A 14,915-nucleotide genomic window follows, 5' to 3' on the forward strand; every position below is an offset into this window, starting at 1 on the left:
CAGCTTACACCAATGCTGGATCCTTAACCCACTGAGTGAGGCCAGGGATCAAACCTGCAACCTCATGGTTCCTAGTCAGATTCGTTTCTGCTGTGCCATGACAGGAATGCCTATTTTTTCTTATACTTGATTTCTAATCTCAAAGCAATCTGGTTGGAAAAGATGCTTGATATTATTTCAATGTTGTTAAATTTACTAAGGCTTATTTTGTGGTCCAGCATGTGATCTATCCTGGGTCTCTTGTAGACAGCATATATACACAGTCTTGTTTTTTAATCCATTCAGCTAGTCTCTGTCTTTTGGTTGGAGTATTTAATCCTTTTACATTTAAGGTCATTATTGATTTGTATATTTTTATTATCATTTTGTTAATTGTTTTGGATTTGGTTTTGTAGGTCTTTTTCATTCCTTTCCTCTTTTTTCTCTTGTGATTTAATGACTACCTCTAGTGTTGTGTTTGGATTCGTTTTTCTTTTCTGTGTGTTTATCTATTATTGATATTTGGTTTGTAGTTACCATGAGGTTTTGGTACAGCACTCTGTATATATATATACATGATTGTTTTTAAGTTGTTAGTCTCTTAATTTAAAGTGCATTGTAAGCATCCTGAATTAGTACTCTCCTGCTCTCACAATTACTGGTTCGATTTCATGTTTGTATTTGGATGATATCCTGCCTTTACCAACAAGCTTTGCCATTTCATATTTTCTTGTTTCTAGTTGTGGCCTTTTCTTTTCTGCCTAAGGATGTGCCTTTAGCATTTGCTGTAAAGCTGGTTTGGTGGTGCTAATAAAGTTTTTTTAGCTCTGTCTGAGACGCTTTTGATTTCTCCATCAAATCTGAATGAGAGCCTTGCTAGGTAGAGTATTCTTAGTTGTAGGTTTTTCCCTTTCATCACTTTAAATATATTGTGCAACTCCCTTCTGGCCTGCATGGTTTCTGCTGGAAAATCAGCTTATAGTCTTAGGGGATTCCTATGTATGTTATTTGTTTCTTTTCCCTTGTTGTTTTTAATATTTTCTCTTTCTCTTTAATTTTAGTCAGTTTGACTACTCTGTGTCTCAGCATATTCCTCCTTGAGTTAATCCTGTATGGGACTCTGCACCTCTTGGAATTGGGTGACTTTCTTTTCCTACATGAGGGAAATATTTGGCTTTTATCTCTTCAGATATTTTCTCAGGTCCTTTCTTCTTCTGGGATCCGTGCAATGCTAATGTTCATGCATTTGCCATTGTCCCAGAGGTCTGCTAAACTGTCCACATTTCTTTTTATTCTTTTTTCTTTATTCTGTTCCACAGCAGTCATTTCCACCACTCTATCTTCTAGCTCACTGATCAGTTCTTCTGCTTCACTGATTCTGTAGTTGATTCCTTCTAATATATTTTTCATTTCAGTTATTATATTCTTCAACTCTCTTTGCTTGTTCTTTGTATTTTATACCTATCAAAAACTTCTTGTAACTTCTCATTCTGGGCATCTGTTCTTTTCCTGAGTCCTTAGATCATCTTCACAATTAATACTCTGAACTCTTCATTGAGTAGATTGCTTAACTCCACTTAGTTGCTCTTTTGGGGTTTTATCTTATGCCTTTGTCTGGAACATATTCCTTTGCTCTCTCATTTTCTTTAAGTTTCTGTTGTATTTTTATGTATGTTGTAGGTTAGTTACATTTCTCGACCTTAGAGAAATGGCCCTCTATAGGGATTTCCTGTGTGTCCCAACAGTGCACTCCTCATTCATCACCCAAGGGCCAGGGAACAGCCGATCCCAGTAGCATCTGCCCTCTGTTAGCAGACTCATTTCCATAGACTGCCAGATTGTAGTATTCTTGCTTCTGCTGTCTGCCCCCTGGTAAGTAAGTCTGGTCTAAAGGATTGTATAAGCTTCCTTGTGGAAAGGGCCAGTGCCAAGGGGCATGTCTAGTGGTATCTATGGGCTCAGGATGTCTCCTGATGAGTAGGCTGTGTCCCTGCCCTCTGTGTTATTTGACCTGAAACATCCCAGCACTGGAGCCTACAGGCTGTTGGGTGGGGCCAGGTCTGCTGCTATTGGCCCACGCAAGATGTCTGCCTCCAGCAAGAATTCACAAAGATAAACACTCCCTGATATGTCTGCCACCAGCTTTTATGATCCCAGAGAGAGCCACAGCCACCTCCTACCTCCCAAAGAGGACCTCTAAAGCCAGCAGGTAGGTCTGGCCCAGGCTCTTATGAAGTCGCAGTATGTATGAAACCTGACGAGCACTTACAGAGTGGCGTCTCTGTTTTCTCCAGTACTATGGATCTCCTCCAGTCAAGCTGCCCTGAGGGCTCCTCCTCCCATTGCCAGAGCACTAGGCTTGGGAGCATGATGTTTAGGACTCAGAGCTCTCACTCCTGTGGGAGAACTTTTATGATATAATTATTCTCCAGTTCATAGGTCACTCACCCAGGTGGTGTGCAGTTTTGATTATTTCTCAAGTACACCTCCTGCTGTCTTGTGGTTTCTTTATGTCTTTGGATATAGAATATCATTTTGGTAGATTCTAATTCTAATCTTTTTTACTGGTGGTTGTTCAGCAGTTATTTGTGATTTTGTTATGCTCATGCAAGGAGATAAGCTCAGGGTCGTTCTACTCCACCATCTTGTCCCCAATTCCTGCCATCTCATTTTAAAAGTACAGCTAAAAAAAGCTAGAGTACTTTTTTTTTTTTTTTTGAGGGCCACACCTGCAGCATATGGAGGATCCCAGGCTAGGGGTTGAATTAGAGCTGTAGCTGCCAGCCTACACCACAGCCACAGCAACAGAGGATCCAAGCCACGTCTGCAACCTACACCACAGCTCACAGCAACACCAGATCCTTAACCCACTGAGCGAGGCTAGGGATTGAACCTGTGTCCTCATGGATGCTAGTCAGATTCATTTCCACTGCACCATGATGGGAACTCCAAAGTTAGAGTAATTTAAAAAAAAAAAAAATGGGAGTTCCCCTTTAGGTCACAGCTCCTATTTGACCCCTAGCCCAGGAACTTCCATATGCTGTGGGTGCAGCCCTAAAAAAGCAAAAAAAAAAATAGAAATAAAAATAATGTATGCCAATTGACATTGTGGTAGCTGACGAACTTTTGTACATTTCTCTTTTTTTGAAGCCACCAAACATTTTCCCCTTGCTGCCATTTTCATTTCATCCCTTTGAACTGCCCTCTACTAATTTACATCTTAACATTTCTTTCGATGCTCATTATTCATTTTCTCCATGAAGCCTTCCAGACCTAATCCAGATCACAAGGGTCTTGCCCTTCCTCACATTCCTTCAGCATTTACGTGTATAGTCTATGCCATGTTGTCATTGATTAGTTCTCTTTCACAGAGACAGCTATAAATTTTTTTCAACAGCTGCTGTACTCACTACTTCTTTGTAATCCATACTAACTACATTTCTATAATTGCCTATTGAATGAATGCTCTTTTCCTAAGATGTGCAGAGTAGAAATATATGTTAAATAGAAAGTTATTTCAAAATTTGAATTAATTTCTGACTTGAGTCAGAATTTAATTTAACCAGCTAGACACTGGATTTGCTATTGACTAATCCACTCAATGTGTAATCTTTCTTTTTTTTCTCTTCTTAATATAGACAGACCTAGAAATGGTCACTGAAGACCTTGCCCAAAAAGTCAATAGGCCTTACCTTCGCACTCCCCGCCACAAGATCATCAAGGCAGCCTGCCTTGTACAGCAAAAGAGGCAGGAGTTCCTGGCATCTGTGGCTCGGGGAGTTGCTCCTGCAGACTCACCAGAAGCTCCAAGACGCAGGTAAAAGTGATTCACACCGTGGCCCTCACCCTAGCACTAGCCGCAAATGCCAGCAGGTTGATTTTTTTATCCAACTAGGGCGCATATTCTTGAACATTACTTATACCTAAAATATGGGTAGTTGGTAAAAGTGTGTTAACCTCTTTTTGGTGATTTTTATCCCCCAGATTCTTTCTGTTTTTTCCTGTTATTTTTTTGTTTATGTAGTTCCTCAGACTAAATTAGGCTACATAAATTTCAAACTTTGGTGGACTGATAATTCAACAAGTATTCTAATGCGTCATTTCAAATATGTAATACATACGGTGATAGGATAGTCATCAATGTTGGAAACCTTACCAACTTGTTATAGTCATTTGTGTTTTCTGGTAAGAAATTGTGAAGAAACTAGGAATCTAATATTAGTTAAGTTATTTAAGTGATCCATATTCATCGATTAAAGAACAGTTGAGTTTTGGTTGTTTGATTTCAGACATTTATAAATCTCATGCCATTAAACATTGAAGCATATTTTCTTAGTCATATTAATTACACCTACTAGAAATCCTTAGACCCCTATTTTTACATAAACACTTATAAAATAAAAATAGAAACAGTTATAAAATACTTTGGTATAGCATGGTGGTTTTTATTTTTCCACCATTTTATGCAAACATAAAGCAGCTTAGAATTTGAAAGAAACAATGAAAGAATCATTTTAGGAGTTCCCTTGTAACACAATGGGTTAAGGATCTGGCGTTGTCACTGCAACAGCTCGTGGTACTGCTGTGGTACAAATTCAATCCCTGATCCAGGAACTTCCCCATGTTACAGGCATGGCCCCAAAAAAGAATCATTTTAATTATATTCAGTAGCTGATCTCCTTTGGTTAAGCAAGTTCCAAGCAGAGGAATTAAAAGTAATGTTCAAAGGGCAAGGGTCTGATTGTTTGTACTTTGTAGTACTGATAATAAATCAAATGGTATGTCTAATTTCTTTGTAGCTTTGCTGGTGGAACGTGGGATTGGGAATATTTAGGATTTGCATCACCTGAGGTAATTGTTTTATGGGGGTTTGGTTTGGTTTGATTTGGTTTGATTAGTTATAATTTTCCTTAGTGCAGTCCTGCTTGCATTTGCACTCTCATCTATTCTAAATCCTGCTGAGATTGTCAGCAATGTTTTTTCTCTCTTTTATAATACTGATGTTTCAGCAACACCTCCATTTACCTATTTATGGTTTTGGATTATTATCACATTATTAAATGCATCTCTCCTCTTATTTTTAACTACTGAACTGTTAGCAGGCCAGTTTATATAAGGCCAATTTATTACACTTTTGGAAAATATCTTTAATTTAGTTAACAAAAATATGAATTTTCTTTATTAGAAATGCATATTTAGTTGTAATATTGTTTCAATCTGAATCTATTAAAAAACCTACATAGACTTTCTTAAAAGTTATTGCAACAATCTGAGAGAATTGATTTACGGTTACTAAGGTGGAAACTTGACAATAATGTTTATGCAGAAAGAATGCTTGGCTTAGTTGCTCTCTGCTTCTCTAAGATTTTCACACTCTTCTTGTTTTCATTGTTGCTGATATACCATTTCAAAATACAGAAGGTCGAAAATACTGCAAATAGCAGTTGCAGTAAGATAGAGTGAAAATCTTAATCACATCGCTATTTTTTGTGATTTAAATTGCCACTGTCACTGTTGAGTCTGATTTTAAATAGTTTTAACAGTTCTCTCTACTTCCTTATTCTTTATCCAGCAGTATACCATTCAATGCTTATAAATATGGTAATCTTTTAACTTAATTCTTAGAAAGAGGAAAGACAAACAGTGAAACCCTCGTTTATCATTTATAGCCCATATGGTATCTGCAACTGAAAGACTGTAAAATTGACTATTATCCAGAAATGACTGTGGTTTATTTAAATCAGATGCTTTCTCTTTTCAGCTGCTGAGGATACTTGCAATCACCTTGTGGCCTTTTGTATTGGTAGATATCTCAAAAAAAAAATTGACTTGAGGAATAATTTGTGCTTAGAGGTGTGATACAGAAACTTTCAATTTATTTTTTTCAAAAATATATTTTAAAAAATTTATTATAAAACAAATTATGAACCTTTTCTTTACCTGATCCTAAACTTTTACTATCTGTATGTTTTAATATAATTTCGCTTTTGGGGATGTTATGGAAAATTTCCACTTGAAAGAAGGAATAACACTCTTCAGTTACCAAAAAATAGTGTACAAAGATTTCAGTATTTCAAGGTAGAAACACAACTGAGCAAAAATGAAACCTTTACCAGTGTATTCACAATCATGTATGCACCATCTTGTGGCTTCTGGCTCTGACAGTAACTTTAGAAATTTTGTCCTTGAATGTTGAGGCCCTGCTAATATGACGGACACCATGTCATTTTGTAAAAAACAGGAAGGTTTTTTAACCTCAAATGTGAATATTTATAAATAAAATTTTTGAGCTCTTATTCTCCAGGGATTGAGATTTGTGAAGTTATAAATAACATTTTATTCATAAATTTATTTTTTATGTTAATAAATTTTATAAGAATTCTCTTCTTTAAAGTCTTTGATACATTGAAACACCAAGCTTTTATGTAAATCTTATTGCAGATCTAAAGAAATTCCACCTAGTATGAAACTTTAAAATTCTGCGTGTATGTGACTATCAAGTAACTGACAGAATTATATCTATAAAAATTAGCTCTTTGCCTTCATATGGACCCTGAAAAAAAGAATGTTGCCAAAGTCTAGTAGACTTTTAGCTTGAATTTACATTTTTCACTAAAGTGAAAAAGTGTATCTTATTCTTTTTATTTTTTTTTATTTTTTTATTTTTTTTATTTTTTTATTTATTTATTTTTTTTTTTTTGCTTTTTAGGGCCACACCACGGCATATGGAGGTTCCCAGGCTAGGGGTCCAATCGGAGTTACAGCCACAGCAACTCGGGATCCGAGCCACATCTGTGACCTACACCATAGCTCACAGCAACGCCGGATCCTTAACCCGCTGAGCAAGGCCAAGGATCAAACCCCAAACTCGTGGTTCCTAGTCAGATTCGTTTCCACTGTACCACAACAGGAACTCTGTATCTTATTCTTTTTAAGCTAAATTGATTGAGTTGTTAATAAGCATCAGTATTTGTTGTGTGTCACTTTAAAGGCAGTGGAGCCTGGAGGAAAGAGCATGTTTGAAAAGTCTGAGGGATACCAGAATTCAAAGTCTAGCCCTATAACTTAAGGTCTGCCTAGGCCATGTCCTTCCTTAATTTTTCATCTTTAAAATGTGGATGGTGATATCTATCCCATGGAAGTTCTAGAAGGACCAAAGCATCTTTTTAAGTCACTAACAAAATTGGAGCTCATTAAATTGTGGCAATTACTATTATTTATAACAAAAATCTTCTGGCAGCTTTTTTTTCCCTGTAAATCCTAGAACTTCTTGCTCTTCTCTATAGCCTTAACACTCTCAAACCATTTGGAGTATCCTGACTAAAAGCTTTTCATATGCTCACTTGAAGATCTTAGGAGTCCATGGAAATTTTCAGATAAGTTTATTTTTATGAGAACAAATTTTTTAAAGCCTGTTGCATGGTAAGAGAATGCCATTTGAGTTTTCTGTCAGAATAATTATAAATATAACGCTTCACAGTTTTTTAAACCGTTTTGTTTTCCTCAGCTGGTAATATTATAGTCTATGGTCGATAATAGTTTATTTAGTTCAGTATAACTTTATACCATCATCAAGTGTACAAAATAAACAGATTCTCCTTAATGATAAATCTTAAACTGAAATAATATTTTCTTGCCATCTTTTTCTGACAAATATCATGGTCCAGTGAACCAGCATGACACATAATGGTCATCTAGTTTTTTTGGAGCATAGGCCTCCTGGAAAAGAGGAAATAATACCCCAGCTCAGCAGGAATTTATTTATTTATTTATTTGCTTTTTAGGGCCACACCCATGGCATATGGAGGTTCCCGGGCTAAGGGTCTAATTGGAGCTTCAGCTGCCAGCCTACACCACAGCCACAGCAGCACGGAATCCAAGCCGTGTCTACAACCTACACCACAGCTCACGGCGCCGGATCCTTAACCCACTGAGCAAGGCCAGGAATCAAATCTGCAACCTCATGGTTCCTAGTTCTGATTCGTTTCTGCTGAGCCATGACGGGAACTCTTCAGCAGGAAATTTTTTTAAAAACCTGAATAAATCCCTCTGAGCACTTACATTATCTTGCACTCATTTGTTTCTAACTTGGTAGAATGCCTTCCACTCTTTAATTAGAGCCCAACCGCTTGCATAGATGAAGGAATTTGAATAAATTTAACTAGAGTGATATAATGTGAAAGTTTTACTGGGATTATAAGACTTGTCTTCATTTATTCCAGTTACTCCCACAATATAAGCATATTAAATATTCTAGAGGAACTAGATAATCATAAACCTGAGTATTTTAGTGTTTAATCACTGAAAGAATCTATAATGATTCTCAGACTTAACCCTTTTGTGCTGATGTCACGCACATTGGCCTATCTTCTAGTTTCTTCTGTCGCTAAAATCTGCAAAAACATTTCTACCCAGATAATAGCACATAGGCCCAGGTTCTGCCTCTGGTAGTAGCTGGCTATTATCACAAATGTAAAATAGACTCAAGGCCACTGGGCCCAAATCTCTATTCTCTCTGAATGCTAAATAAAAAACATTTACCCTGCCTGGGTTGGAGATAACCCCACGTATTAACTAATATAGGAAGAAATCCAAGTAACATCTTATTTAAAGCTAACCTCATATTTTCTCTGATGTGAGTATGGTAAGTAGTAGTCTCAAAGAATACAGAATTCAGTAACCTGACAGGTACTTAACAGTGTGTGCCTTTCTTTCTTTTTTCTTCTTTTTTTTTTCCCTCGGTTACGTATGTCACAGTCATTTTTAAAAACCAGACCTCCAGGGAGATCCTAACATATGTTAGTAAAATCATTCTGCTATTAGTTATGGTATTAGATAACAAGACCTAGGCATGTGAAATAAGGTTCAGTTGTGATCTAGCATTGGAGCTTGCAAGTATTCCCAATTTATGAAGGCAGTTATAATGACTCCTTAAAATTTTTCTTTTTCCAACTTTTCTTTTTACTTGGCATGGCAAAACCTGAAGTTTCTTTTTCTAAAGCCAAGTGATTTTATAATATGTGTATAAAATCACACATTTTTTTCCTGGGGGAAAAAAAAGTGTGTTGTTTGTTTTATTTGCATTTTAAAACTTGCATGCTGTCCTGTATTTTATAACCTTTGGTTTATGCAGGAATATGCTGAATTTCAGTATCGGAGGAGGCACAGACAACAACGCCGTCGAGGAGACGTGCACAGTCTGCTTAGTAATCCTCCAGACCCTGATGAGCCAAGCGAAAGCACTTTAGGTGAGTTCTTGAGTTGGGTATGTCTTAATCTCTTAATTCTCTCGCAATTCTTCTTAATACTGGCTAACCTAAATGTTTGTGAAAGAGTTTATAATTTAGATATACAGTCAACATTGCAGCTGCTTCTAATGTCACAAGATACAGAAAACCAGGGGGATTAAAAACATGGGCTGTAGGGTCAGACAGACCTGAGTTCACGACCCCTTCCCTGCTGTGTATCAAGCATGAAACTTCAGTCAAGTCACTTAACCTCTCCAAGTTTGGTCTCCTCATTCTAAAGAAAAAATAATAATAGTGTCGTTTCGTGGGCTTATTGTGAGCATTAAATGAGATAATGCATGTAAAACCCTTAAGTATTAATATTACTAGGTGAGCACTCAGTAAATAGTAGCTATTGCTTACTCTTATTATGTTCATGAATGTTTTTCTCCCAGCCTCAGTTCTATCAGTATTTTTTTGAAGTTTGGTGTCAGAGATAAACTAATTTAATTATCAGCCTTTAAATGTTAAATCTTCAAATTATGGTGTCGGCAGATCATCTTTAATAAATTAGGATCAACAGGACTAAAGATGAGCTCCTCAAGCTACTTAAGTCGCAAATTCTTTAGTTTTTAAAAACACTGAAAGCTGAAACACCTTTCTTACTCCTTAATGGAAGAAAAAGAACACTGGGTAGCACTTGCATTTATGAATAGAACCATATATAGTACCAGCCAAAAATGTAAAAAACAATTGTGGGTTTAAAGTAACAGAATTAGATTAAAAATTGTTGTTTATGATTAGACAAATATGGATGAGAAATCCCTGAAAGATTATCCCTGTGAAGTTATGAACGTAGGTTTTCACCAGCCCTCAAAGAGAAATCATCTATTTAGATGCAAAGGTGTATGAAACCTTATATGACTAAATTCTCTCTGGCACCACTTGCTTTGAAACAGATATTCCAGAAGGTAGCGGTGGCCGCAGGCCTGGCGCCTCCGTGGTAAGTTCTGCGTCCATGAGCGCACTGCACAGCTCCTCCCTGCGTGATTACACCCCCGCCAGTCGCTCTGAAAACCAAGACTCTCTTCAGGTAGCCTTCCTGTGCAGTCATTGCTCCTGCTCTTGCTCTTTCCCTGTTTTGCCTGGCTTCCTGTTTTTATGTCTGGTACTTTCCATTTTCTTCCTTCCATTGTAAAATCTTTTTTTCAGTGATGTACTATCATCTGGAATAGAGGGAGTTCCTGTTGTAGCTCAGCATTAACGAATCCAACTAGTATCCATTAGGATTTGGGTTCGATCCCTGGCCTCCCTCAGTGGGTTAAGAATCTGGCATTGTCATGAGCTGTGGTGGAGGTTGCAGACTCAGTTTGGATCCTGCCTTGCTGTGGCTGGGGCGTAGGCCTGCGACTACAGTTGCAATTTGACCCCTAGCCTGGGAACTTCCATATACTGTGGGCGAGGCCCTAAAAAGACCAAAATAAAAGGAAGGCTTAGTGGAATAGAATCAGGGAAAGATTCTTCTGCCTCAGATTTACTTTAAGTAAATTTTTTTCCTTTAGCATGAGCAAGGAGAAAATTAAAATAAGATTTGAGTAACTAAAATAATTCTTCCGTATAAATAGAAATACTATTAATTATGTGTTTGGTAAAAGAACAGTAGTAGACTTAACTGGGTTCAATCATTTCTCCTTTTAAATTTTAAAGTAATTTTGTTGTCTATTGCCTCAGGCACTGAGTTCCTTGGATGAAGATGATCCCAATATACTTCTCGCAATACAGTTATCTCTGCAAGAATCTGGACTGGCCGTCGATGAAGAAAATAGAGACTTCCTCAGTAATGAAGCATCCTTAGGAGCAATAGGCACCTCTTTACCTTCCAGGCTGGACTCTGTCCCCAGGAACACAGATAGCCCTCGGGCTGCTTTGAGCAGCTCTGAGCTGTTGGAACTTGGTGACAGCCTCATGAGACTAGGAGCAGAAAGCGACCCATTTTCAACTGACACCCTGAGTTCACACCCTCTCAGTGAGGCAAGAAGTGAATTCTATCCCTCATCCAGTGACCCCGACTCAGCTGACCAGGATGCCCACCTCAGTGACAGTCTTCTTGGCAATATCATGGCATGGTTTCATGACATGAACCCTCAGAGCATCGCCCTGATCCCTCCAGCAGCTGCAGAAGTCAGTGCAGACTCCCAGCTCCCCTGTGTCAAAGAGGAGTCAGAAGGCGTGAGAGCTGTGGAACTGATGCCTCCAGAAGAAGATTCAGTGTTTGAAGATGGCGTGGTCTGTGACGGTAGAAGAACCCAGATAGAAGAAGAAAATCCTCTGGAAGGAAATATTCTGGCTGGGGAAGCAGCAGCTAACACTGGCAATGGTGGTAGTGAGGCAGCCGACAAGGAGGATGGTTCAGATGTTGCAAGTCAGACACCTGCAACCTCAAGTGACTGGCGTGAACAAATACATTTAGTGTGAACTGCACACCTCGGGGCTCTAAGTGAATCACAGGTACAGATGGTATGCTAGTGGAGTATGCTTTATAGAGACTTGATCCACTTAATTCCAACTAATTATAAACCACTGACATTAGGCTTAAATATGAAGGAGTTCCCTTAAATGGTAGCTTCATTTCTGATTTTAACCTTACAGGGAATTTCTTTTGTATTTAATTGGATAGCTTTTCCCCTTTTTGCTGACAAACAGAAGAGCAGGAGAGAGAGAAAGAGAAACACAACTGAAATAAATAGGATGGATTAGATTTCACATTCAGAAAATGCAGTCCTCTGTTTAGCCTAAGGTCGGCAATAATTCAATTGGACGTTTAAATTAAAGGCTTACTCTCTAATCCTTGGTCGATTTTTCCTTTAAAAAAAAAAAAAAGTTCTCTTCATTTTAAAAGTTATTTTGGACAGATCTGGTAACTTTCGTTCCTCAATCTCTGTGTGCTCTTTGGTAACTTCCCTCCCTTTTTGTCTGAGCAGTGTGAATCGAGATATCCAAGGCTTCTCTTTAGTGCTGCATCTACTACAGCATAATTAAGTTTAATTTTCACATGAATCAAATATCTCTTTACAGTCCACTTGTGCCAAACTCTGACTCGTGCGCTAACAAGACGTTTAGTGTGCAGTGTCCTGGAGGGCTCCAGAGCATCTCGGCCTTCTCGGAAGTAAAAGGTGCCACTTGGTAGCAATGATATTCCAGAATTTAATGGGCTTTTGTTGCCATGGAGACTGCATTTAAATAAATGTAGCCTGTAGCTTAAGTTAACTAAACCTAATGCTGCTGTTAAAAACAGTTTATTTTAATATTAAAATACAGTTGATTAGCAACAGCGGTGCTGTATTTTAAGAGACACTTTATTGGAAGTGCAATCATAGTTCTTTGTTTTCACAATTTTACAGTGCATTCTACTTACTAATGGGTGCAATTACTTTTAATGGTAAGTGTTTTATAAAATAGAAAAAAAGTGGAGTTTTCATGAGTTACAGTAAATCCCACAGTTATTAAAAAACTCAATAAAACATCCTGCGCAACATGTTACCGTGCCTTTGCCTAACCTAAATGGATAGTTGCCAGTTAAATAAGTGAATAATTCAGATTTCGATGTCTCTTCTGAAGTAACTATGCTATATGAATTGCAAAGACCTCCATAAAACCACCCATGGCCTTGCCTTTACAGTAAATATAACAACTACATGTTCAATCGGTTTGTTTGCCTAAATCGCAAATGCTGATGTGTTTTTCTATTGCACAATACTCATTTGCTGTGTGATTACTGTTTAGTGTTGGAAAAAAAAAAATCAACTTCCTAGTTATCAGTGTCTTACTGTGAAGAAAATACTGGTCTTAGTTGTAATTAAGATACAATGGTACAGCGTGTAATTAAAACCTAGAGTAAACTGTTGGAATGACTGTTTTACTTACATATTATCAAAACTAGCATAACATAAGCAAAATAGATATGCAACTCTCCACTTAATATTTTGCCAAATTCTTACCAGAAATCTACAGATACCAAATTTTCAGTACTGAGTTTGTACAGGCAAGTCCTGGGCTAGGTAAGGGGTTACAGTAATTTTGATATCAATATGGATTGTAATTATGTTTTTTGATTACTTTTTTCCCCCAAAAACCCTGCTTTTGAAATTTTCTTGTACTTTAACTTGGTCTGGCTAGGACATTATATTAGAGTATTTAATATTCTCTTGTTTCCTTGGGATAAACCATGTGAGAATTGCTCCTGTGCCATGGATGTCAAAGGTCCACCTTAGTTTTTATTTCCCCAGTGATCAGGAACATTGATACCAATCCCTATTAAAAATTAGTTGGGGAAAATATTTATCTGCAGTGTATTACTGTATATTAAACTGAAATAGTCCATTAAAGGATTTTTTTACAAATTTATTTTGGATTGAAAATATCAACACCAATCAGTTTTTAGACCAGGTTGCAACTTTTCAGTAGAAAGAGCCTTTGTGTCACATTGAGGCACCTTGCAAAGCTGTGATAAGATGAGAAAGAGTACTCTGTGAAGACAGCATAGCCGTGGGTTCTGGTTCCTTGCACCTTGTGTAGTACCCTGTGTTTCTGTGGTGTTCTCTCCTGAGCATGAAAATGATCATTATCCAATTTGTATTTCCTTGGTACATATTTTAAAAACACAGTCATTGACTTTACAATTCAGAAATAAAGTTTGGCAAAGCCTATTTTGTAAACAAGTTAATTTTATAATGTAAAAAAAAAATTACTCTAACCTTGACTTGTTATTTGCACTTTCATAGTCTATACTTGATACATTCCCACTTTATATACAGTAGGACTCTACAAACGTGTAGATGTTTGGCCAAATGAATGCTGTTAATAATATGTAAAATTCTTTGATTAAACATTTATTACTTAAACTACTTCACTTTTGTCTCATTACATTATACACTTTGTTTAACCAAGTGAGGAAGCTTCTTCAAATTAAATTCCCTCCAATATGATGGGATTAATTTGGTTCTTACATGTTACAGATTAGTACCTAATGTTTTTTGCACTAGCCCACTTAACTGAGCATTTTATACCCCAAACATAAGCCCAAAACACTGCATGACAATGTGTTAAAACATTGTGACTTCAGCACTCATTGTTTTTATCACTATAGCTTTGCTTTCAGAAGAAAATGTTTTGATTTTGAAAGGTTTTGAAATCTTCATATAGAGAAAGATATAATTTCAAGATATCTTGTGAAATTGCTTAGTATAGGAAAATTCATGCCATATGAATAGAAATGCCTGCTTCTCACTCATTTTATTATTCTGTCCCATCTGAGTTACCAAAACAGCCCTTGACCTCTGAACTTGAATGAACAGGCACAGATTCCAGGCTGCCAGCTCCTGCTTCACAGGATGTGCCCATGATAACCTCTGAGAGTCATCGTTTTATTAGTGCCTTTCATTGTGTAGATTTGAAGCTTAACTCCAGTGTCCATGTGCTAAATTACTCTTTAAATGTTGTTTCTTGCAGCCACTGATCTCATTTTTGTCCCCTTTTTAGTCCTCAAATATTGTTGCTTACCTGTTATGAATTAAAATCTGAGAACTATTGAAGGTGGGTCATAATTTTAAAAGTTACAGTTAGTAAATCACTGAAGAATAAAATCTTGGGATCTAAATATTACAAGACAATACAGATTTGGACTTAACCGTTTTGTTTTTGTTTTGTTTT

At 37.1% G+C, this 14,915-nt stretch overlaps 1 protein-coding gene across 6 annotated transcripts in view; it reads left to right on the forward strand.

The window, feature by feature from the left end:
* Window positions 1-14,110, forward strand: part of ANKIB1 (ankyrin repeat and IBR domain containing 1) — a 143,114-nt gene extending 129,004 nt beyond the window's left edge. For 3 of the 6 annotated variants that reach the window (XM_047753727.1, XM_047753729.1, XM_047753732.1), the window contains 5 exons: window positions 3,618-3,796; window positions 4,779-4,830; window positions 9,113-9,227; window positions 10,166-10,299; window positions 10,938-14,110. In XM_047753727.1, coding sequence (XP_047609683.1) covers window positions 3,618-3,796; window positions 4,779-4,830; window positions 9,113-9,227; window positions 10,166-10,299; window positions 10,938-11,681 — 1,224 coding nt within the window. In that variant the 3' untranslated portion in view covers window positions 11,682-14,110. The remainder of the gene's footprint in view (window positions 1-3,617; window positions 3,797-4,778; window positions 4,831-9,112; window positions 9,228-10,165; window positions 10,300-10,937) is intronic. The other 3 variants (XM_047753728.1, XM_047753730.1, XM_047753731.1) reach the window with 2 other exon arrangements.
* Window positions 14,111-14,915: the final 805 nt, after the last annotated feature.

Source organism: Phacochoerus africanus, chromosome 11, assembly GCF_016906955.1.
Source record: "Phacochoerus africanus isolate WHEZ1 chromosome 11, ROS_Pafr_v1, whole genome shotgun sequence".
NCBI classification, from domain to species: Eukaryota; Metazoa; Chordata; class Mammalia; order Artiodactyla; family Suidae; genus Phacochoerus; species Phacochoerus africanus.